The sequence below is a fragment of the Camelina sativa genome, chromosome 5, assembly GCF_030686135.1.
Source record: "Camelina sativa cultivar CO46 ecotype springtype chromosome 5, ASM3068613v1".
NCBI lineage: Eukaryota > Viridiplantae > Streptophyta > Magnoliopsida > Brassicales > Brassicaceae > Camelina > Camelina sativa.
This window is the reverse complement of record NC_141884.1, coordinates 4,447,260-4,469,814: the sequence shown is the minus strand read 5'-3', so window position 1 is coordinate 4,469,814 and position 22,555 is coordinate 4,447,260. Positions and strand designations below refer to the sequence as shown.

The 22,555-nt window shown below is 36.4% G+C and overlaps 6 protein-coding genes, 1 non-coding gene and 1 pseudogene across 14 annotated transcripts; 1 reads left to right on the top strand and 7 right to left on the bottom strand.

Moving 5' to 3' along the window:
- Positions 1-27: 27 nt before the first annotated feature.
- LOC104785474 (small ribosomal subunit protein uS8-like) lies at positions 28-1,236 on the bottom strand. Its single transcript, XM_010510696.3, has 4 exons — positions 1,126-1,236; positions 824-968; positions 488-648; positions 28-370 (listed from the first exon to the last, which is right to left on the bottom strand). Exons 2-4 carry the CDS (start codon positions 954-956, stop codon positions 272-274), a joined length of 393 nt encoding a protein of 130 aa, XP_010508998.1. The 5' UTR covers positions 957-968; positions 1,126-1,236; the 3' UTR covers positions 28-271.
- An 83-nt stretch (positions 1,237-1,319) lies between these two features.
- TRNAC-GCA (transfer RNA cysteine (anticodon GCA)) lies at positions 1,320-1,391 on the bottom strand. Its single transcript has one exon. It is a non-coding gene; the product is annotated as a tRNA-Cys (tRNA).
- A 658-nt stretch (positions 1,392-2,049) lies between these two features.
- LOC104788878 (pentatricopeptide repeat-containing protein At2g39620 pseudogene) lies at positions 2,050-4,652 on the bottom strand (annotated as a pseudogene). Its single transcript, XR_015598294.1, has one exon. The product of XR_015598294.1 is annotated as a pentatricopeptide repeat-containing protein At2g39620 pseudogene (transcript).
- A 116-nt stretch (positions 4,653-4,768) lies between these two features.
- Positions 4,769-7,607, bottom strand: LOC104785473 (uncharacterized). 7 transcript variants are annotated; one of them, XR_015598300.1, is made up of 10 exons: positions 7,325-7,585; positions 7,167-7,215; positions 6,708-6,814; positions 6,506-6,551; positions 6,096-6,230; positions 5,877-5,976; positions 5,669-5,800; positions 5,470-5,567; positions 5,310-5,374; positions 4,769-5,240 (listed from the first exon to the last, which is right to left on the bottom strand). XR_015598300.1 is itself a non-coding variant. In XM_087513096.1 (10 exons), exons 1-10 carry the CDS (start codon positions 7,435-7,437, stop codon positions 5,042-5,044), a joined length of 1,020 nt encoding a protein of 339 aa, XP_087369222.1. In that variant the 5' UTR covers positions 7,438-7,607; the 3' UTR covers positions 4,769-5,041. The 7 variants fall into 7 exon arrangements, 1 of the variants encoding a protein (XP_087369222.1); XR_015598298.1 differs by having other exon boundaries at positions 5,470-5,553; XR_015598299.1 differs by having other exon boundaries at positions 5,470-5,553; positions 5,669-5,790.
- Positions 7,608-7,800: 193 nt separating this feature from the next.
- LOC104788877 (glucan endo-1,3-beta-glucosidase-like) lies at positions 7,801-10,262 on the bottom strand. The gene is made up of 2 exons (XM_087513095.1): positions 9,571-10,262; positions 7,801-9,438 (listed from the first exon to the last, which is right to left on the bottom strand). Exons 1-2 carry the CDS (start codon positions 10,033-10,035, stop codon positions 7,939-7,941), a joined length of 1,965 nt encoding a protein of 654 aa, XP_087369221.1. The 5' UTR covers positions 10,036-10,262; the 3' UTR covers positions 7,801-7,938.
- A 1,746-nt stretch (positions 10,263-12,008) lies between these two features.
- On the bottom strand, positions 12,009-14,588 carry LOC147943263 (glucan endo-1,3-beta-glucosidase-like). The gene is made up of 2 exons (XM_087450074.1): positions 13,896-14,588; positions 12,009-13,763 (listed from the first exon to the last, which is right to left on the bottom strand). The coding sequence occupies exons 1-2, from the start codon at positions 14,358-14,360 to the stop codon at positions 12,207-12,209; spliced, it is 2,022 nt and encodes a 673-aa protein (XP_087306200.1). The 5' UTR covers positions 14,361-14,588; the 3' UTR covers positions 12,009-12,206.
- A 960-nt stretch (positions 14,589-15,548) lies between these two features.
- On the bottom strand, positions 15,549-17,818 carry LOC104785472 (uncharacterized). The gene is made up of 3 exons (XM_010510694.2): positions 17,049-17,818; positions 16,313-16,529; positions 15,549-16,218 (listed from the first exon to the last, which is right to left on the bottom strand). Exons 1-3 carry the CDS (start codon positions 17,247-17,249, stop codon positions 15,725-15,727), a joined length of 912 nt encoding a protein of 303 aa, XP_010508996.1. The 5' UTR covers positions 17,250-17,818; the 3' UTR covers positions 15,549-15,724.
- A 3,140-nt stretch (positions 17,819-20,958) lies between these two features.
- Positions 20,959-22,218, top strand: LOC147943262 (uncharacterized). Its single transcript, XM_087512799.1, has one exon. The coding sequence runs from the start codon at positions 20,959-20,961 to the stop codon at positions 22,216-22,218; it is 1,260 nt and encodes a 419-aa protein (XP_087368925.1).
- The last annotated feature ends 337 nt before the right edge of the window (positions 22,219-22,555 follow it).

Here is a 22,555-nt window from a genome sequence, read left to right as displayed (position 1 = left end):
GAAAAAATCATTCATGTGGCTCTCTAATCCAAGAAACAATGCATTTCAAACTTATTGACAATAATGGAACTCTGTCCTAGGACCTAGGCTGCCAGAAGATGGGACAAAGTCTAATGAATTTTGTCTTGATCATGATAACGAAAGATAAATATCCATTCAGCAAGCAATGAAACAAACTTGGGACCGGCGAAAACAAGATTTCCCAATAACCAATATAAAAAATCAACAAGAAAACACTAAATAAGTAAAAAACAAATTCATAAAAGCCCCTCTAGTAGAAAAAACCAAGCACTTTGCCTCCAACATTTTTCCTCCTAGCCTCTTCATGGTCCATGATTCCAGCTGATGTTGTCAAGACAATGTACCCAAACTGCATAATGATCAAACACAAAAAAAAACATTGGTCTCGGTGATTCAAGAAACACAAATGAGAAGAATGGATATATAGTCCATTTTACATAAAATAAAAAAGGTTTTAACTTTTTACCTGTCTTGAAGGGAGTAATTTGGCAGTCCAACCTTCGATTTCCTTGACGCCAACATCAAAACGAGGACTAATAACACCACACTTGTTAAGCCTTCCATTAAGCTCAACCACAATCTTACCGGATCGGTGATCATCCACATATTCAAACTCTGCAATGTAACCTATAAACAAACACAAAGTAATTTTTTTTAATGTTTTGAAGTCAAAACTAAACATATGGAGCCATCAAAACCATGTGCTTCTCCCAATCTAAATCAAGCCTGATTTTTTTTAATTTTATTCGGAGAAATCAAACAACAAGAATTTCAAATAAACCCATTAAGAACATAAATGTACCATGCTTTTGCATCACGGTGAGAAACTTAATGATCACTTTGGAAGAGGGTCTTATCATGACTTGGCGTTTCCCACGTTTCTCTGCATTACACATGCTCTTCAGAGAATCATTTAAAACGCTAGCCCTCACCATTATCGATAGCCTCTACACAAGTAAATATACAAAACTTCCCCATCAGAGCCATGACATTTGACATAAAAAAAAAATCATCAATTTGGGTAGAGATACTAAAGACCTGCCGATTTCAATTTCAACTCTGTTATGTTACATAATATTCAAACGTTAGAACAAAAATACTTACCAAAGTTACGCTAGAGTACGACGAATATAGCAGAGTAGATTTTAGCTTTCAGGTAGTTTCGAAGGTTTTTAAAACTAGGGTTTCTCGACGGAGACATAAATATATAAGCACAGTGCAAAACCCTAATTTCTCCCTTATTTTTACTTTCCAATATTTTACGGGTTTTCCAGGAAAATAAAAAACGGAAAAAAGAAAGGGCCCAACCGGATTCGAACCGGTGACCTATTGATCTGCAGTCAATTGCTCTACCACTGAGCTATAAGCCCTTGCTGACTTTAACTGTATACTAACAAATATATCTCTTTAAAACTAGAATTACACTTTCATTCATCATGCAATTTCAAGTGTATCCAAAGATTTTAATTTATTATTGTGAATAGCTCTGGGCATTCGGATTCTCGGTTCGGATTGGATCGCTTTTTTTGGATTTTGGATTTTTCGGATTGGGGTATATAGAATCCATTTAGAATCCGACTGTTTTATCGGATCAAATTTGTTCGGATTCGGATCGGTTTTCAATTTTTTTTTAAAATCCGAACTGAAACCGAATCCCTCCCTTATATATATCATTTGGAATGTAAAATCAGAAAGTTGAAATAGCTCAGATGGCTAGAATGTGTGTCTCTTAACCTGATTCCCTCTTATGGTGATTTAACTTTAAATTTTTAAAAGGGATCCATTTATAGTTAATGGACTTCAAACAAGGCCCAAAAATAATATCAATGCATCCCAAATGTATAGAAAATAACATTGTATTCAGTTTAGCGGATAACCAATCGAATTTTGGTTTTGATCGGTTTAAAACCAAAATCCGATACACAATCAATACAAAAACCGATCAGTTTTAACAGATAAATCAAAACCGATCCAAATCGGTTTATTCGGATTGGTTATATGCCCAGGGCTAATTGTGAAGAAGAAGAATGAAAAGAATTGGGTGTTCTCAAACTTGTATCCAACTACAAGCAGGAACATTCTTAATTCTTGTTACATTATTAACCTCTACTAATCTCCCATCTTGACAATAATGAGATGGATTTAGTGGCTCAAGCTTTACAAGCTGACACAATGCAGCATTACTTAACCACAAATTACAATGCATTCTTGAAGAATTTAATAGAGCTCCCCATACTCCTACACTTGCTTTCACTCTCATATTTCTCACCATATCCACAGCTTCACCAAACAAACCAGCCTTCCCTAATATATCAACCATACACGCGTAATGTTCAACTTCTGCTTTGAACTTATGTCTTTCTTCCATTTCCTTGAACATTTGTTTTCCTTCTTCAACTAACCCTGCGTGTCTACAAGCTGAAAGAACACTGAGAAAGGAAACAGAGTCTGGTTTGAGTTCGTTTTCTTGCATAGACAAGAAGAGTGAGACCGCAGAGCTTGCTAGACCATGAGCTGCGTAAGCGGATAACAGAGTGTTCCATGACACCATTACTTTGTTTCTTATCTCGATAAAGCATCTCTCGGATAAATCTATCATTCCACATTTCGCATACATATCAACTAGGCTGTTTCCTACGGACGTGTGGGAACAAACTCCAAACCTGATGAGACTGGCATGAACCGACATTCCTACTCTCAAGGCTGATAATTCTGCTATTGCGCGTAAGATGTTAACAAATGTGACTGTATTAGGCTGAAAATTCTCAACCTTCATCTGACTGAAAGTGGCAATAGCTTCTACAGGTTGGCCATGGAGTAAGTACCCGTTCATAATTATATTCCAAGATAAAGTACTTTTCTCGAATCCACACTTGTCAAACAAGGATTTTGCTGCAGTGAGGGCATCACATTTGGTGAACATATCGATAAGAGCATGTGCCACATGACATTCTGAATCTAACCCATGCTTTATAATTTGCCCATAGACACAAGAACCTCGAGCATAGTCACTACAGAGTGCACAAATTTGAAGCATACCAACCATAGTTCCTGAGTCTGGGCATAAGCCATGTAGTTTCATGTTGCTGTACACATCAAATGCTTTACTGGCATCACCACTCTGTGTATACCCTTGTGCTAAAGCGTTGAATGCTACAGAATCTTTAACTGGCAGTCTTTCAAAAGCTCTGTGCGCGGGGGAAAAGCAACCACTTTTGGCATACATTGAAATAATAGCTGTGGCAATTTCCAACTCAGACTCAATATCAGCCTTTATAGCATAACAATGTATACTCTTACCCAATCTACAAGCGGCTATTCCTGCACAAGCCGGAAGCACACTTGTCAAAGTTACAGCATTAGGCTTGACATGTATCTTCATCATATCCCTAAACAAAGAGAGAGCAGCATCATGATGACCTGCTTGCTCAAACGAAGCAATCATGGCAGACCAAGAAACGACATCTCTATCTTTAATATTTATGAACAGTTCTTCCGCTATCTCCAACTCACCACATTTAGAATACATGCTCACAAGAGAAGTTGCCACCAAGACATCACTCATCATTCCTTGTTGCACTGCATATTCATGAATTGATATCCCCTTCACTAAGTCCCGTACATAAGCAGCAGCTTGAAGAGCACTTGCCACAGCTACCTTATTCATTCTAACATCATATCTTCTCATAAGGTCAAACAACTTCAACACCTCCTCAAAGGACCCATTATGTGCATAAGCTGCCATCATTGTTCCCCAAGAAGAGTCATCCTTGCACCACACTTCTTCAAAAACGGTTTCAGCAGCATACAAATCCCCACATTTGCAATACATGTCAATCAACCCACTAGAGAAAGCAGAGGTAAACCCTTTTTTAATCACAAGTCCATGAAGACATCTGCACACATCATTCTCTCCTAGCTTTGAAACCGCAGGGATCAGATTATATAGACTAACATGATCAATCCCAACACAACTCAAATGCAAATCACGAAACAACCGCAAGGCTTCACCTGGAGATCCATTTCGAGCCAACCCAGAAACCATAGTGTTCCAAGTAACAATATCCTTCAGAGGCATTTCATCAAACACTTGTCTTGCAGAAACCAAGTCGCCAGCTTTACAATACATTTCAACTAACCCAGTTCCTATATAAACATCAGACTCAAAACCCATCTCAGCAATCAAATCATGAATTCGTAAACCTTCCTCTAAGTTCATAGATCCGGCGCAAGCCTTCAAAGCAAAAGTGAAAGTGTACTTGTCTGGATCAATAATACCTTTCTTCTCTGACATGTATCTGAAGAATTCGAGAGCTTCTCTGTGTAAACCAACTCTCGTGTAACCTCTGATCATTGAATTCCACAAGACAACACCTGGGTCTTGAACTGAATTAAAGATGATGCGAGAAAGGTCGGGTCTTTGAAAGAGAGAGTAAGCATTTATGAGCTGGTTATGGGGTTGAAGTCCTGAGACGATCAAGCTGCCGTGAATTTGAAGAAGTGACCGGAAGTTCTTACATTCCCGGAGCTTAAGAAGGAGCCCAGTGCAGGTATTTGCCATTTCAGCGGCGACGAAGATGCAAGTACGGATTTTTGGCGGTTTATAGGTAAAAAATCGTTGCAGAGACTCTCAGGCAAAATTCAAAATTTATCAAAGTTCCGACGGCTGCAACTGTTTAAACTCTTTAAAAGATATGGACTTCGATCCTTTTAATACATGCATGCCATGAAGATGTAAAAACTCGAGTGAGACTGAGAGCATGATGATCATTGGAAAGTTTGAGAGTCATGACTAAAACAAACAAAATCTAGAGCTGTAGTAGTTTCATTACATAATTTCTAATCTCGTTAAGATTGTTTATTACATCTATTGAAAGAAGGACTCAACATATCTTCCATCGTCTTGGCTCTCCTTTTGCTTCATCAGAGACATCAAAACTATATCCTCTCTGGTCTCTGCAGTAAACCCGTCGTGGACTGAGGTTTCTCTCCATAGAGAAAAAAACTATATGTGTGTTGTCTATGCGTCTCGAGGTTGATGGATCTTCCACATGCCAGTTCTGTATCCCACAGACATTAAAGCAAGCTCCCAAAGCATGTTTGGAATGCTCAACATATTGACTTTGGACCCGGGGATTTCAGACCATTTCACAGAGATCTCAACCATTGGAATGTTAAATCGCTTGCACAAGTACACCAGTTCAACATCAAAGCACCACCTGAGACGAGACGAGTCAAATGGGATACTCTTATTGTGTTTATCATCATCGATTCATTTTTACACATACCTTTTCAGATGGACGTTTGTGAAAAGCTTCCTAGCAGCAGCTCTAGTAAACATCTTGAAGCCACACTATAAAACAAAAAATGATGTTTAGTTATTTATTACTCAAGAATATGTCTTGGTGAAATAAAGAGTGCCGAAGGAAATGAGATTTAAAAAGCCACCTGTGTATCTCGAATACCAGGACCAGCAGCTAATAGAACCACAAGATGGAAACCCTTCATCAGAAAGTTGCGATACCATTTCCTCTGAAATTGACACACTGAAGTCAATTATCTAAGACGCCTATATGTATATGCATCTGTGTGTGTACATAGACAAAGAATGATGTTGCATCTAGAACAGACGTTTGCAAAACTTAACTGTAGCAAGGGCTTTCTCCTCGAGATGAGCACGAGAACCAAATGCGGATACTTGAACATCACCTATTCTGAAATCCATTTCCTTAGATGCTGGATTTCTGATTGAATATTCTTCTCTGGCTACTGCAAGAATCTATGAGGCTAGGAGGTCAGGGTATATACAGTTTCCAGTTTGTCTGAATTTTTAATAGCCATAACTTAGGGCAAACCTGATTTTCAAGTTTTTCTAGGTCGGTTACTTTAGTTGCTCCATCAGCATCCAACATGAGAAGTAGCTGACCCCGCGAATGCATCATTCCCTATTTAATGCTTTCAGAAAGTAGAAAGCTTCAATTAATTTTCTTTTAGAATGAAATAGCAAGTATACAATTTTACTCAGTCACATAGAAGACATAACTAGAGTTAAATGTGCTACGAGTTGAACTCACCTTTCTTATAGCTTCTCCTTTGCCTTGATTCTTCCCAAGAGGTATAACTCTTATGTTGTCAACTGTGTGCTTTCTAACAAAATCAAAAGCTACTCTTTTTGTTCCATCCACACTTCCATCATCAACAATCACTACCTAGAAGCAAAAAGGATAAACTTACCCCACTGATGCATATAGGGTTTTAAAGAATGCAACAAGAATTATTGAGCAATTACGCATGATGGGTAGTCTATTTGATAGACTAATAAATTGTGAGCATTACTTTTTTATTATAGAGTTAGGTGAATTAATTATAGGGAAAAACCTTGAAAAAATCATACATATTCACCATAACAAAGACCATATCTAGGTCAAGAATCAACCTAAATGAATTGTAAGGAGATAAAACAGAAGAACGGAAAACTATTTACCTCAAAAGAAAAACTCTTGTCCCGTGATGCACGATCTTGAAGGTAGCTGAAAACCACAGGTGAATTACAATTATGCGTCTGTAGTATGCATAAATAAGGCTTGTGCTACTGTTTTTGCAAGAAGCAAACTTTTAACGAGTGTAAGCAGAGACACAATCTTCAAAAGAAGCAATTATAAGAATTGAAAGTATTTTTAACTTACTCCATTGTTTCTTCAAGAGCTGCAGGAAGTCTCTGTTCTTCGTTATATGCTGGAACTATTAATGACAAATACTTCTCAGCAGGCTCGGTAATATGAGGGCAAGGAATCTGATGAAAAACAGAGTCAGAAAAAGAGATCTTGGATTCCTCAATCTCAGCAACAATTCCACCAGGCAATGTGTTCAAGCATGTAAAATCGTCATGATTGACAAAAAAAAAAAAAAAAAAAAAAACGCTATCTATGTATATATTCAACATTGTAATGGAACCAGTAATCGTTCTCGCAGAGCCACTAACCTAACAAGTCTGTATCTGGAAGAGACAATCCATAACCTAAGAGCTAATCTAGCACTATAACATTGAACTTCTCAAGCTTCTTTACCAAACCAAAACGCAACATTTGATACAGAAACAGTTCACCCATAAAACTAATACTACGATTAATCAAATTAGACGATACCGGTTTTAAAGATTTCGGATCTTCGAGTGTAGTCACCATCTCCACAGACCTGGGAAAAAAATCCAAAAAAAAAACACAAATAAATCCAAATGTTTTATACCCAGAATTCGGAGTTAAGATAAGGTAATAGAGGCGAAGAAAGAGAAACACCGACGTACACGTTACTGAGTCTCCTTCTCCAAGCTTCAAAAACGACGACGGAGAGAAATCCAAAGAAGACGATCAGCAGCAACGAGAACCCCAACTCCGCAACTGTTACCAGAAACCACATTCTTGTTTGCTCCCCCAAAGATTTCAGATCCGTTTTGCTTCAAAGATAGTGAAGAAGAAGAAGAGAGATCGAAACGAAACCAATCCGTGAAGATTAAGCAAAGAAGAAAAGCTTTTAAAAGTCTCTCTAATGATTAATCCGTGAAAACAAAAAAAAAATGGTTCAATCCCTAAAATTTCATCAGAGATTACCCAATTCGGTTTACGTACCGGTTTGATCAATGTCTTATTTGAACAAACCGAATACTAAACCGAGTATGCGTCTGTATTACGTTTTGACTTATATATTGCACAATCTGTTTGATTTTCGAGTTTCAAAAACAATTTTTTTTTTTTTTTTACCATACGTCTTATAGTTATTAAAAATATAATGAAAATTAAATTAAGATAGCGACAAATAAAATACAAACGAGTACATAATAAGAAGAACAAAGAAAAATTGATTCTTCTTATTTCGAAATCAAAGGATGTTGTTTTATTAAATTTTTCTTCAGAGCGTTACTCATGTTGCTGGTCCGGATCTAAAAGTGCATCTGTCAGTGCTCGGGTTTATAGTACTGACGGTACCACTACCCTTGAAATCACAAGCGTCTTCTGTGTATCCTTTGCTCGCGTAATAAGCGTCCATAACGTACGAGGATCGACTACTAATGTTGTTGTTATCAAAACATATGCCACCAGGTGAGATTGCACTACAATCAATACCTTGGCTGCACACCCAATCTATATTCGCTTGTAGTTGTTCGTCTGTCGCTTCTACTTTAGCCATACACCATTTCCCGCTAGTGCTTGGTGTGTCCTCTGTTGGTATATTGCATGTGCTAGTGCTTGGGTTTTTAGTAGTTACGATACCACTACCCTTGAAATCACAAGCGTCTTCTGTGTAACCTTTGCTCACGTAATAAGCGTTCATTACGAAAGTGGATCGACTCTTCATGTTGTTGTTATCAAAACATATGCCACCAGGTGAGATTGGATTACAATCAATACCATTGCTGCACACCCAATCTATATTCGCTTGTAGTTGTTCGTCTGTTGCTTCTTCTTTAGCCATACACCATTTTCCGCTCTTGCTTGGTGTGTCTTCTGTTGGTATATTGCATGTGCTAGTGCTTGGGTTGGAAGTAGTGACCATGCCAGTACCACTAAAGTTACAATCATCATCAGTGCCTTTATTGCTTTGGTAATATGCGTTCATAGCGTACGAGGCTCGACTCTTCATGTTGTTATTATCAAAACATACGCCATTTAGTGAGATTGGCTTACAATCAATACCTTGGCTGCACACCCAATCTATATTCGCTTGTAGTTGTTCGTTTGTCGCTTCTTGTTTAGCCATACACCATTTTCCATTGTGGCTCGGTGAGCTCCGTGGGCTCGGTGAGCTCCATGGGCTCGGTGAGCTCTGTGGGCTCGGTGAGCTCCATGGGCTTAAACCGCTTTTTAGGACTCCAATATCATAAACCGGAGTAAAATCCGGTTTGAATATCCCCCAATTTCTCTCGCAGGTTGGACCAGGTTTCCCATCTTCTTTGAACAATGCGAATATGAAGATATCGACGTGGCGGTTGGGCATAAGCGGTGTCCCTATAACATTTGCACGTTTGATGATATTGCGGTTGTACCGTGCAGCGTTTTGAGGTGAGCACCATTGAGCGTCACATGCGGTAGGCCAACCGGTCTCTCCTATAGCCATATCTACGTCCCCATAACCAATATCCTTCATAGCAGAATACATTGCATCCATCATTGCGTCAAACAAGTTGTTGTATGTGTGTTTCGTATTGGTATCCGTTACTGCATTTGCTGGACCAAATATTGCGTAATTAACATTGTTCCGGTCCATTGTGAAAAAAGGGTAGGGGTTGAACATGAACGGGGACTTAGCTTGACGATGGAACTCCAAGATCTTTGTAAAAAAATCTTTTACATCTTCACGAAAACTGCTCTGGCTTGGTGCATTATGGTTAAGAGATATATTATATGCATGTGGAGTTGTCACCTGCAGTCAGATAATGGAGGATTTACATTTTGTTGATAGTAATAACAAATAACAATGTAAATTCGAAGTATATATATGATAAATATGATTTTTGCTCTCGCTGTTTTCTGATCATCGTGACTTGACACTAACCTTAATATATTCGAGACCGGAAGCTTTCAAAGCTTTGTTAAGACTTTGCATGGCTGGCACAAGATTTGATATCAAGTTATTGTCATTACTAGCAAAAATCTCGTTTCCGACACAAAGGTATTTGAACTTGATCTGCTTATGAAACGGCAAGACATTGGCAGCGACCCATTGACGAGCATTTGCAACGTTGACCATCGCAGGAATGTTACCATTGGGGACCATAATGGTGACGTTGATTTCACTGCCCGCTAGGGCTCGGAGGATGTTGGGATTCGCATCATAGATCTTGACACTGTCAAAATTTGTCTTTGTCCTGATGAAGTCAACCACTTTTTGCGGCGGTTGAAGCTTCCCTAGTGTTCCGTAGTTGATACCAATGGCCGAAGTGACGGCTAAGAGCTGAAAGATGACGGGAGCGACTATGAGGAGGAAAGGGAGAGTAGAACACCGTGTCGTTTTGGCCATTGCTTAATTGTTTGGAAAAAAAGATAACAATGATTCGTTTGGATAGTGAAGATTAGGCTATATGCATGCGTATTTATACTAATGTTGATTCTCAATTTCTATGAAATCTAGTGAATTTAAATTGTTTAGGATATAATTTTATCAGTAGAACATAGATGAAGATGATTAAGCATGAACTTGGCCTTTATAACCGGACGGAAAGAAATTGTATCAAAGTAATTTAGGTTGACAATATTATAAGAGGATAATCATATATGTGTGCATCTATTATTCTTTCATGGTCACTTAAGGAAACAAGAGTTAAATGGAATATAATTTGGATAATACCATTTCATGAATTTATTGAAAATAAGATAAATATAACTGGATTCTCTTTAACATATCTGTCTTAATTTATTTATGGATAAAGTACAATTTTTGAGTGATTGGATATGATTGTAATAGTAAAATTTAGAAGATAGTTATTATTTGTTAAAAAAATTGTGAAGTTATCCTAAATTAATACTTTGGTAAACTAATTAATAATCTTTAGAAATTAATAAATATTTTCCGGTCCCAAGTTAGGCCAATATAATTTTGGACACATATCAATAATATATAAAGATAATTTTTTTTTTGAAAATTCTTTATGAAATATATGGTCTCATCAATAATATAAATTAATAATTATATAAAATTATCAAAAGATAAGTATATATATATACTAGATAAGGACCCGTCCGATGTGTGGGTTTAAAGTTTTGTAAAATAAAATAAAATTTAATAAAAATATATTAAAAGTTGTTGTACGTTATTTATAAGTTTTATTTTTTCTATAATATACTGATTTATATCCATTTACAAATCTTTTATATATGTTACAGTTACCATTAAAAATGTATTTTTTTACATCTAAATATATTGTATGTTATAAATATATTCTTTACCACCACCTTAGAAAATGTCTGTATGAACACATTAAGCCAACTATTATGTCTTTTTACTTTCATTTTTGCATATTTTTTTGAATTATAAAATTATTGGCTTAAAAAAACATTTCAAAAAAAATATATATTACATAGTATACTAATCAATGATGTGTCATCACAATAGTGTATGACCAACCATGGAGAGAACACTGGCTCCGCCCTCCTCCCTTATGGAGAGAATCTTGCGTCCAACCTCCTCTACTATATAGAGAACTTTGGCTCCACCTTCCTCCCTTCAGGAGATAACCTTGCATCCAACCTCCTCCACCTTCTTCCCTTGGGGAGTTAACCTTGCATCCAACCTCCTCCACCATAGAAAGAACCTCGATTCTGCCCTCCTCATGTATGGAGACAACATCTTCACGTCTTTTAGCTACCTAAAAATGGCTTGTTCCAACAACTAATGAAATTAAAGACTCTTTTCTAACGTCACAAAATCTTTTGATAGTAACTAATGTTAAAATTTCCATTGTATTTGTGGAAGTGTCTTTGAAACACCATTATGTAGCATTTGTCTCTGGAACGTCATGACTGTCACTTTGCTTAGTGAGCCCCATGCCCACTCCCAGTTCATGGACCACCTTCCTCAGTGGGTCCCACATCTACTCTTGGGCTCCTGACCCACCTATATCCGGCGGCCGGTTTGTTACGTCTGGCAGGCTTTAGATACTTGTTTACCGACCCTACAAATCACCATATGATATTTTCTTGTGTTTTGTCCTCACTCGCACAGTTCCAACAATCACTTCCAGAAAGGTCATCCATCCTGAAACTACTCCAGCTCAGAATCCTTGATCGAAAAGATAAGTGCACTTTGGTGACATAGGTTGCCAAATTAATTCTTTTAAACATATCCGCAAACCAGAGTGTCACAGTCACTGAACTCCTATGGATCTATCAACAACAATTTATATTTTTCCAATCTATCTATTTATGTTTGCTGTAAGCTCTTTTAGATACGTCTTATAGTTATAGTTATACTTGTAGTTATAGTTATACAATACGTTTTATAACAATTTTTAATTTTATTATAGTTATACATATATAATGAAAATTAAATTAAGATATGTCGAGAAATAAAATACAACTGAGTATATATATATATATATAGTTATATACATAAGAAGAACAAAGAAAAATTGATTGTTCTTATTTCGAAATCAAAGGATGTTGTTTTATTAATATTTTCTTCAGAGCGTTACTTCATGTTGCTGGTGCACCGGAACTAAAAGTGCATGTGGGAGTGCTCGGGTTTATAGTAGAGACGATACCACTACCCTTGAAATCACAAGCGTCTTCTGTGTATCCTTTGCTCTCGTAATAAGCGTTCATAACATACGAGGATCGAGTCCACATCTTCTTGTTGTCGAAACATATGCCACCAGGTGAGATTGGCTTACAATCAATACCTTGGCTACACACCCAGTCTAAATTCGCTTGTAGTTGTTCGTCTGTCGCTTCTTCTTTAGCCATACACCATTTCCCGCTAGTGCTTTGTGCGTCCCCTGATGGTATAGTGCATGTGCTAGTGCTTGGGTTTGTAGTAGTGACGATACCACTACCCTTGAAATCACAAGCGTCTTCTGTGTAACCTTTGCTCACGTAATAAGCGTTCATTACGAAAGTGGATCGACTCTTCATGTTGTTGTTATCAAAACATATGCCACCAGGTGAGATTGGATTACAATCAATACCATTGCTGCACACCCAATCTATATTCGCTTGTAGTTGTTCATCTGTCGCTTCTTCTTTAGCCATACACCATTTTCCGCTAGTGCTTGGTGTGTCCTCTGTTGGTATATTGCATGTGCTAGTGCTTGGGTTGGAAGTAGTGACCATGCCGGTACCACGAAAGTTACAAGCATCATCAGTGCGTTTATTGCTTTGGTAATATGCGTTCATAACGTACGAGGCTCGACTCTTCATGTTGTTATTATCAAAACATACGCCATTTAGTGAGATTGGCTTACAATCGATACCTTGGCTGCACACCCAATCTATATTCGCTTGTAGTTGTTCGTCTGTCGCTTCTTGTTTAGCCATACACCATTTTCCATTGTGGCTCGGTGAACTCCGTGGGCTCGGTGAGCTCCGTGGGCTCGGTGAGCTCCGTGGGCTCGGTGAGCTCCGTGGGCTCGGTGAGCTCTGTGGGCTCGGTGAGCTCTGTGGGCTCGGTGAGCTCTGTGGGCTTAAACCGCTTTTTAGGACTCCAATATCATAAACCGGAGTAAAATCCGGTTTGAATATCCCCCAATTTCTCTCGCAGGTTGGACCAGGTTTCCCATCTTCTTTGAACAATGCGAATATGAAGATATCGACGTGGCGGTTGGGCATAAGCGGTGTCCCTATAACATTTGCACGTTTGATGATATTGCGGTTGTACCGTGCAGCGTTTTGAGGTGAGCACCATTGAGCGTCACATGCGGTAGGCCAACCGGTCTCTCCTATAGCCATATCTACGTCCCCATAACCAATATCCTTCATAGCAGAATACATTGCATCCATCATTGCGTCAAACAAGTTGTTGTATGTGTGTTTCGTATTGGTATCCGTTACTGCATTTGCTGGACCAAATATTGCGTAATTAACATTGTTCCGGTCCATTGTGAAATAAGGGTAGGGGTTGAACATGAACGGGGACTTAGCTTGACGATGGAACTCCAAGATCTTTGTAAAAAAATCTTTTACATCTTCACGAAAACTGCTCTGGCTTGGTGCATTATGGTTAAGAGATATATTATATGCATGTGGAGTTGTCACCTGCAGTCAGATAATGGAGGATTTACATTTTGTTGATAGTAATAACAAATAACAATGTAAATTCGAAGTATATATATGATAAATATGATTTTTGCTGTCGTTGTTTTCTGATCATCGTGACTTGACACTAACCTTAATATATTCGAGACCGGAAGCTTTCAAAGCTTTGTTAAGACTTTGCATGGCTGGCACAAGATTTGATATCAAGTTATTGTCATTACTAGCAAAAATCTCGTTTCCGACACAAAGGTATTTGAACTTGATCTGCTTATGAAACGGCAAGACATTGGCAGCGACCCATTGACGAGCATTTGCAACGTTGACCATCGCAGGAATGTTACCATTGGGGACCATAATGGTGACGTTGATTTCACTGCCCGCTAGGGCTCGGAGGATGTTGGGATTCGCATCATAGATCTTGACACTGTCAAAATTTGTCTTTGTCCTGATGAAGTCAACCACTTTTTGCGGCGGTTGAAGCTTCCCTAGTGTTCCGTAGTTGATACCAATGGCCGAAGTGACGGCTAAGAGCTGAAAGATGACGGGAGCGACTATGAGGAGGAAAGGGAGAGTAGAACACCGTGTCGTTTTGGCCATTGCTTAATTGTTTGGAAAAAAAAGATAACAATGATTCGTTTGGATAGTGAAGATTAGGCTATATGCATGCGTATTTATACTAATGTTGATTCTCAATTTCTATGAAATCTAGTGAATTTAAATTGTTTAGGATATAATTTTATCAGTAGAACATAGATGAAGATGATTAAGCATGAACGTGGCCTTTATAACCGGACGGAAAGAAATTGTATCAAAGTAATTTAGGTTGACAATATTATAAGAGGATAATCATATATGTGTGCATCTATTATTCTTTCATGGTCACTTAAGGAAACAAGAGTTAAATGGAATATAATTTGGATAATATGTATCATATGAAGATCTTCTGCATCAAATGTAAACATCTGTTACCATTTCATGAATTTATTGAAAATAAGATAAATATAACTGGATTCTCTTTAACATATCTGTCTTAATTTATTTATGGATAAAGTACAAATTTTGAGTGTTGGATATGATTGTAATAGTAAAATTTAGAAGATAGTTATTATTTGTTAAAAAAATTGTGAAGTTATCCTAAATTAATACTTTGGTAAACTAATAATCTCTAAAAATTAATAAATATTTTCTGGTCCCAAGTTAGGCCAATATAATTTTGGACACATATCAATAATATATAAAGATAATTTTTTTTTTTGAAAATTTTTTATGAAATATATGGTCTCATCAATAATATAAATTAATAATTATAGAAAATTTTCAAAAGATATGTATATATATATAAACACTTTTTATTAGAGCTCATTTCTAATATTTTTACTATATCAAAAATATATGATTATATAGTAAGATTAGTTATAACAATTAAATTTTATTTTTAATATTTTCTGAATTTTTTTACCAAATTAGAAAAGTCTATATAAATTAATTATCGAGAAATTAAAACTTCTATAAATTAAAAAAATTTTATGGACCCAAATTATTATTTTATAGATGTTTTACTGTATGTATATCACAATTCACAATGGGTGTGAAATGTGAATATTAAAAGAAACATTGATCATAACAGTGATTTTTTTGGTAATCGAAGACACAACAACAAGAGGAAGAAAAAAAAACCCAAACAGAAACATGCTTTTAGAACAATCTCTCCCAATGGCGAATCGTACAACTGAGGAAAAATATAATATGGTTTACCTGACGTGTATTACTTCGTATATTAGCTTCTTTCGTATAAAGCCTAAATTTGGCTATTATTGTGTAACCCCCAAATGAATCCATATGAAAACAAAAAACAAAAAAACATTTCAGCCGCAAAAAATATTACACTCAAAAACGACGACTCAACAGAGCAAAATTCTTTGGCCTCTTGATGCCCCAAAAACACATCTGTACAAATCTCTTCAAGGAGCATGAGCCCCTTGAATTCTTATCTTGTCGGGTTTGTTCCTGCGGCTAAAACCGCTCTTCTTCTTCATGAATCTCTCAGACTCTTGTTCAACTTGGAGAGCAAACTGAAGCCTCTTTAAATTCTCAGCACACTGGCGGTGCATTCCTGGTAAGAACATTCCAGGACCTTGTTGATCGATCGGACCGAGATGTCTTTTGTGGGGTGAATGCCATTTGGACCGCAGGTAGTTCAGAGATCTCCATGGAGGCAACGGCATTGAATTCTGCTTTAAAGAGAATTTGGCTGCATCGACCATTACTTGGAGGAACTGGTTTAGTCTTGCCACGGTTCCTACATAGACCACAGGGAGTCTTTCCATTATCCGTTGGTAAGAATCCACTGCTCGGGCGATTTCAAAGTGACTTCTGAAGTCAATGTCAACAATCAGACGATCATCTTGGCCTACTTCAGTGTCACTCAAAATGATATCTATATATTCATTATCTCCTGCAAATTTCATAGAAGTCACATAAAACATATCAATCTCTAAGTATCTTCTATGCCAAAAATGAAAAACCATAGAAGGAAAAAAAAAACATACCACCAGGAACTTTGCCACCGCCTTGCCATCTAGCAGAACAAACAGCAGCATCATATCCAGAAAGTCTCAAAAGCTTAGCAAGGTAAAACCTGATGCAACTGGCATTACATGTACCAGACTTCACAGAGTGAAGATCTTTCTCCTTAATAGTAAGCATCAGAGTCCGAACCGCGGAGAGAACCTCAGTTTCGTGTTGAGCCACAGAGTACTTAAGATACTGCAGGAGGTACACAAACAGAGAAATCTAATTCAATAAAATGCTCTCCACCTATCCCATGAAACCATAAAAAATACCAAAACCATGCTTTCCTTCATACACGAACCACATACATCAACACTGTAAACATGAAAAAGCTACCATTCTAACAAATCCATGATAATCTCTGAAATACTTTATACGAGAGTGGCCAAGACTGTTTATGAAAAAGGTGCTCACCACCTTCCTTAGAAAAACTAGTCTCAATATTAGGATTATGTGACATAATGTACGCTTCCTAGCAACTGTATACAGAGCCAAAGCTACCATTTCCAAGTTCAATGATCACAAAAACCAAAACCAAACACAATCACACAAATCAACCATCTATATAACTCATCTAAATGTATCATACTAAACCTAATTCGAGCATCATCACAACACTATAATCAACCTTCTAATGATCCCAGATTATATACAGGAACACACCGTTGAATTTTAAGGATAATCAAATCGTTCGTGAGATGTAGTTGATGATACCTGAATCTTATCGGAAAGGTAAGAAGGATCAGGAAATCCAGAATCGCTGTCGCTGCTACACCAGGAATCAGCAGCACCACCGCTACCACCACCTCCGGTCTCGATAAAATCAGTAACCATGAGACCTAGGTCACGTTCACCATCGTGGCTAAAATCTCTCCCTTGATTCCACAATTCCTCCGCCCTCAAATCCATCCCCATCGTTTCCTTAATTCGATTTCTCTTTCTCTTCTCGAGGTAACCCCAAAAAAAAAATTCAAATCCAGAAACTTATTGCGAAAATTCAATTGAAATGAGTATGTACAATAATAATAACAAAGAAACGCGTTTCGTTCCTCTTTCACGAGTCTTGTGTGATTGATTTATTAAGAGAGAGGGAGATACAGAGAGAGAGAGCTTGAAGGGTTCTTTTAAGCGAGAAAAGAGAAAAAATTCCAGAAAGATAGGCGAAAAGGAAGATGAAGCGAAGGAGAGGTTAATATAATACTCTCTGTAAATGACTAAACTGCCCTTATCAACTTAAATGATAAAAAAAAAAAAAAAAAAAACTATAAACGAATCGAAAAGATAATAACAGAAAAAAAAAAAAAAAATGAACCAAGACAAGACAGTGGATATGATAATATTCATTTACCTGAAAAACTAGAATTAGTTTTTAACTTATCTCAATATCTTTAAAACAGAGCGATGGTGTAGGGGTAAACAGGTAAAACTGAAACTGAGGTGGAGGTGGAGCGTAGAGGACAATCTTGAAATTAAAAGTTTGGCTTGGGGACGAAGTTAAAAGGTGGCTTTTTAAAAAAAACTAGCTGACTCGGACTTTATCCATCTAATTAATACCAAAATATTAAAATGCATTCTTATTTCCTTGTTTAAAAAGTTTATAGTATTGATAAGTTAAAAGTTAAAACATATGGTTTCAATTCAAAGTGGTATACTATGGTTTTTTTTTTGTATCTGATTCTTAATTGCTTTGATTTTCTTTACACTTTTTTTTGTATTGCTTTACATTAAAAATAAAAATAAATTATGAATAACAACTTATTTCAAACAAATTGAGAAACTACTAAAAAAAATGAGGAACATGGAAACCAAAAGTATATTAAGCCTTTACTTTCTTTATTCATGGGCCTTTTGGGCCTGTGTGCATATTACTTACTAATATCCAAACTGAATTGTCAATATATACCCATAACCCAATTTTTGGACACGACCAAAATAATTAAACCGTTTTTTTTTTTTTTTTTTACTAAATATTTTAAACCTGTGTGCTCATAATTTACTTTTAGAATTTATAACTTTTCCATAAATTGTGGAAAAAGTTATTTGTAACATCGCCTTTACGATTCAACTGGAGACATTTACATATACATACTCTTGAAAGATCATATATGAATACTGTATATGGATACAAAGATATGTATGGATATCAGAATTTTATTTGGAATCATGTGTTACAACAACCGACATGTAAATTTTATTTTTGTAACAGTTAAACAAACAAATATCGACATCTCAGCTAGAGAAATCAAATCTAATGTAAACTTATATGTAAGAGAGAACAAGAAAAGCTAAAGAATTTCTGAATTTAGTGTATAGAAAGGCGTCTCTTTATAACCAGAACAAAAGGTGAATTTTAATTTGTAGCAAATGTGTGGAAGACAGGGCAAAGTCCAAGTGGGTGCCTCCGTACGTCAAAGTTGTCCAACCCGTATTATCGAAAATAATCTTTCTTAAAGAAAAGTTTTTGGATTCAAAAGTCCAAGCCATACCAAACAAGACAACGACGTATAAAACAATACGCGACTCATAAATTCAAAAAAAAAACCTACCACCCAAGTCAAACCTATATTCCATTTTTATGAATTCCTGATTATTATGACTTTTTTATAATCATTTGTATTTATATCTCTTGGGTCAATGTATCTTGTATGTAAAGCTTCATATATCTAGAAAGAAAGAAAAAAAAAAAAAAAACAGTTCCGTACGAGATAGAAAACGAAGTAATTGGACATGACAGACATCTCGATTTTTTCATTGGTGTATGGTGGTGATTAGATTTTCGACAGTGTATTATTCTACAGGTTAAGTTAAGCAAATCATGGTACAAACATTAATATATAGACCTATCCACATCTATTCAATATGCACCAAATTTTTTAAGGGAAAATTATAAATAAAGGAGTTTTTTCTAAAAATTTGGCCATCTACACTTTTTTCAAAATTGTCAATTGTGACGAAAATGCCCCTACTAATAGAAATAGTGAAGTTTTGAAAAATTTGAACCAATAAACAAACAGAAAACCCATGTTAGTATACAACTGTTAAAAAAAAAATTTGAAAAAAAAATGTTTTAGGTGTCAAAAATCAGTTTGTAAATTGCTGATTTCTGGTCTAAATTGTTTAGAATAGACTTTCTACGATTTTTTCTCTTTCTGAAACATTTAGATTGTTCATTCTACAGTTTGTACATGTTCTAAGAAGTTTAGACGAAAAATTTGTTCTAAAAATTTCAGAACCTGAATTTTGTATGTTCTACAAAATTAAGAATATGTATTCTACGTTTTTCTTCATTCTACATCAATTCAGAATTCGTTTTCTACGTTTTACCCTATATACTAAAAGAAGTAGAAGATATATCATAGAAATTTTTAGAATTTGTAATCTGTAAACCTTAGAATACCCTAAAATAGAAAGAAAATAAATTAAATAAGGAAAGTGAATAAATTTAAATATTTTTTAAATATTCTTAATTTATGGTTAAGATTTCGTAATTATTGTTTAGATTTGTTCTAATACATTATAGAATGCGTATTCTAAATTATTTAGAAGATAAACAAATTAAGAAAAATCGACATTATACCTTAACGTGATCGATCACCATCTCTTCCACCTTCCACAAAAGCTTTCACTTACCTGTTCATGATGCAAATCTATGTTACTTGTGGTGTATGGACACTGGATGCCAAGAAGGAGTGGAGATTTATTGATGATGAAGAAAAACGTGCTAGATTATTGACTTTGCAACCCACTACATCTCTTGAAGAGTTGAAGGTTATGGTTTCAGAAGACTATGAAATAGAGCAAAATATGTTTGATGTGGAATTCAGTTATCTATCCACAGAGGTTAAAGTTGATTGTCCTCCTGTTGTTGTGACAAATGATAGAGGTATGAAAATTTTTCTTGCATATCTGAAAAAAGATAAACATGATTCGGTTGTGTGTTACTTTCAAAAGAGTAGTTGATGAAGGTGATAGGAGTAAAGTCCAGTTCGATCTGAATAAGTTCCCAGTTGATAGTAGCGATGATTGTAATGTGGAAGTTGATGTGGGAAAATCAGTAGGTGTTATTTCAAGGAATTCACCAAAGCCGACTAATGATGTATTAGAAAAGCGTACTGATGCTAATCTTGTTGATGCTGCTGGTTCTAAGTTGGAAGATTCAATGGTAACAAAGGGTGAATATTTCAGCAGTAAGGAAGCTTTACAGGCTACTATGGAAATGTATGCAATGAAATATAACTGCGACTACAGGATTACAAAATCTGATAAGAGATGGTGGTGTATACGCTGCATTGATAGTGTTTGTAACTGGCGTCTCCAGGCTGAGTGTTTACAAGCGTCTACATATTTCAAAATCAACAAGTTTGTGGGTAACCATACATGTGCCCCTTCAAAAAAATACTCATTTTGTAGGACTCCATCTGCAAGAACAATTGGACATCTCATTAAGCAAAGCTATGAGGGTGTGAAGGAAGGTCCTAAACCGAATGATATAGTTAATATTATTCGTTCAAGGTACGGCTGCGAGCTAACATATCACCAAGCTTGGGAGTCTCGGGAGTATGCAGTTAACGAAGTTAGAGGAATTCCTGAGAAAAGTTATGCTAAGATTCCAAAATACTTGCACATGCTACAAGAAGCGAATCCTGGTACGTTCACGAATTATGAAATTGACTTTGAGGGAAGATTTAAATATCTATTTATTTCTTTTGGTCAATCAACAAGAGGGTTCTACAAGTCAATGCGGAAAGTGATAGTAGTTGATGGTACATTTTTGAAGAATAAATACAAAGGGGTTCTCCTAGTTGCTACAGCTGTAGATGGTAACTCCAATTTGTATCCAATCGCATTTGGAATTGCTGATTCTGAGAATGATTGTTCATGGGAGTGGTTTTTTATGCAACTTAAGATGGTTATAGCTGATGAAGAAGGTTTATCATTTGTGTCAGATAGAGCTACATCGATTGCTAAATCAATTGGAAACATCTATCCATTGGCTAAACATGGTATTTGCATCCACCACTTGATTAGTAATGTGATAACATATCATAAGGGCAGAGGTGTCGCTGGTAAGGTTGCAAAAGCATCAAAAGCTTATAGAGTTGCTGAGTTTGAGAAAGAGTTTGGGCAAATTAATAATATTAGTCCTGCTATTGGAAGTTATCTAGAGGAAGCCGATGTGACAAAATGGGCTCGCTGTCATTTTCCGGGTTATAGGTATGATATTAACACCAACAATGCAGCTGAATCAATCAATGCTGCTTTGAGGACACCCAGAGAGTATCCAATAATTCCTTTGTTAGACAGCATCAGAGAAATGATGACACGCTGGTTTTATGAGAGTAGAGAGTTAAGTGCAAAGCATAAAGATCCTTTAACTGTTGAGGTGGAGAAAAAGATTTCAAGAAGAATAGTGAAAGGTAAATTCATGAACGGTTATTTGATGAGCAGATCGCAGATCCAGGTTAAAGGTAATGGAGTAGACTACATTGTTGACTTAGAAAGAAGGACTTGTTCATGTGGAAAGTTCAGCATCCAAAAACTCCCTTGTAGACATGCTATAAAAGGAGCTTTTGATATAGGCAAGGATCTATATCCTTATGCTGATGATGTGTATACCACTACTGCATGGAGATCGCAATATGAGGAAACTGTTAATCCAATAGGTGTTCCTGAAGAAGAATGGCGAGTCCCACAGCATGTTGAAGATGCAAAAGTTCGACCACCTGAAACAAGAAGACATCCAGGACGGCGAAGAAAAAGAAGATATGAATCCGCTGAAGACAAGATAAAATCATCACAAAACTCACAAGGGTCAAAGAGACATAAGTGTGCGCGGTGTGGCAAAGAAGGGCATAACAGAACGACTTGTGATATTGTGATCTAACAATGGTTAGTGCATCAACTTAAGATTCCTGTTTTTGAATTTTTGATTTCATTTATATTTACGGTACTCGTTATGTTTCAGGTAGCTTCTGGATTGTGTTTCACGGCAGCTGCTTTGTGATGAATGATGGTGTTCGATGGTTTTTATTTTCGATTAATAGACTCATTTGTTTTGAAATTCGTGGGTTGTGTTTCATGGCAGCACCTTTGTGATGAATGATGGTGTTTATTTTCGATTAGTAGACTCATTTGTTTTGAAATTCGTTGATGGTGTTGATTTAAGACTAATAAAATACTCATGTGTTTTGAAATTCCTTGCTGGTGTTTTCTTTCAATCA

What these genes read in the sequence shown, in the direction of transcription:
- LOC104785473 (XM_087513096.1), bottom strand. Translation starts at nt 7,437, where the DNA reads ATGTGGTTTCTGGTAACAGTTGCGGAGTTGGGGTTCTCGTTGCTGCTG. An exon ending in AGAAGGAGACTCAGTAACGT is followed by an intron (nt 7,216 to 7,324) that starts GTACGTCGGTGT and finishes TTTTTTTCCCAG; the next exon opens with GTCTGTGGAGATGGTGACTA. An exon ending in ATCCGAAATCTTTAAAACCG is followed by an intron (nt 6,815 to 7,166) that starts GTATCGTCTAAT and finishes GTTTTTCATCAG; the next exon opens with ATTCCTTGCCCTCATATTAC.
- LOC104785472 (XM_010510694.2), bottom strand. Translation starts at nt 17,249, where the DNA reads ATGGGGATGGATTTGAGGGCGGAGGAATTGTGGAATCAAGGGAGAGAT. An exon ending in ACCTTTCCGATAAGATTCAG is followed by an intron (nt 16,530 to 17,048) that starts GTATCATCAACT and finishes TACCTCCTGCAG; the next exon opens with TATCTTAAGTACTCTGTGGC. An exon ending in CGGTGGCAAAGTTCCTGGTG is followed by an intron (nt 16,219 to 16,312) that starts GTATGTTTTTTT and finishes TGAAATTTGCAG; the next exon opens with GAGATAATGAATATATAGAT.
- LOC147943263 (XM_087450074.1), bottom strand. Translation starts at nt 14,360, where the DNA reads ATGGCCAAAACGACACGGTGTTCTACTCTCCCTTTCCTCCTCATAGTC. An exon ending in CCGGTCTCGAATATATTAAG is followed by an intron (nt 13,764 to 13,895) that starts GTTAGTGTCAAG and finishes ATCTGACTGCAG; the next exon opens with GTGACAACTCCACATGCATA.
- LOC104785474 (XM_010510696.3), bottom strand. Translation starts at nt 956, where the DNA reads ATGGTGAGGGCTAGCGTTTTAAATGATTCTCTGAAGAGCATGTGTAAT. An exon ending in CACCGTGATGCAAAAGCATG is followed by an intron (nt 649 to 823) that starts GTACATTTATGT and finishes GTTTGTTTATAG; the next exon opens with GTTACATTGCAGAGTTTGAA. An exon ending in AATTACTCCCTTCAAGACAG is followed by an intron (nt 371 to 487) that starts GTAAAAAGTTAA and finishes ATCATTATGCAG; the next exon opens with TTTGGGTACATTGTCTTGAC.
- LOC104788877 (XM_087513095.1), bottom strand. Translation starts at nt 10,035, where the DNA reads ATGGCCAAAACGACACGGTGTTCTACTCTCCCTTTCCTCCTCATAGTC. An exon ending in CCGGTCTCGAATATATTAAG is followed by an intron (nt 9,439 to 9,570) that starts GTTAGTGTCAAG and finishes ATCTGACTGCAG; the next exon opens with GTGACAACTCCACATGCATA.
- LOC147943262 (XM_087512799.1), top strand. Translation starts at nt 20,959, where the DNA reads ATGCTACAAGAAGCGAATCCTGGTACGTTCACGAATTATGAAATTGAC.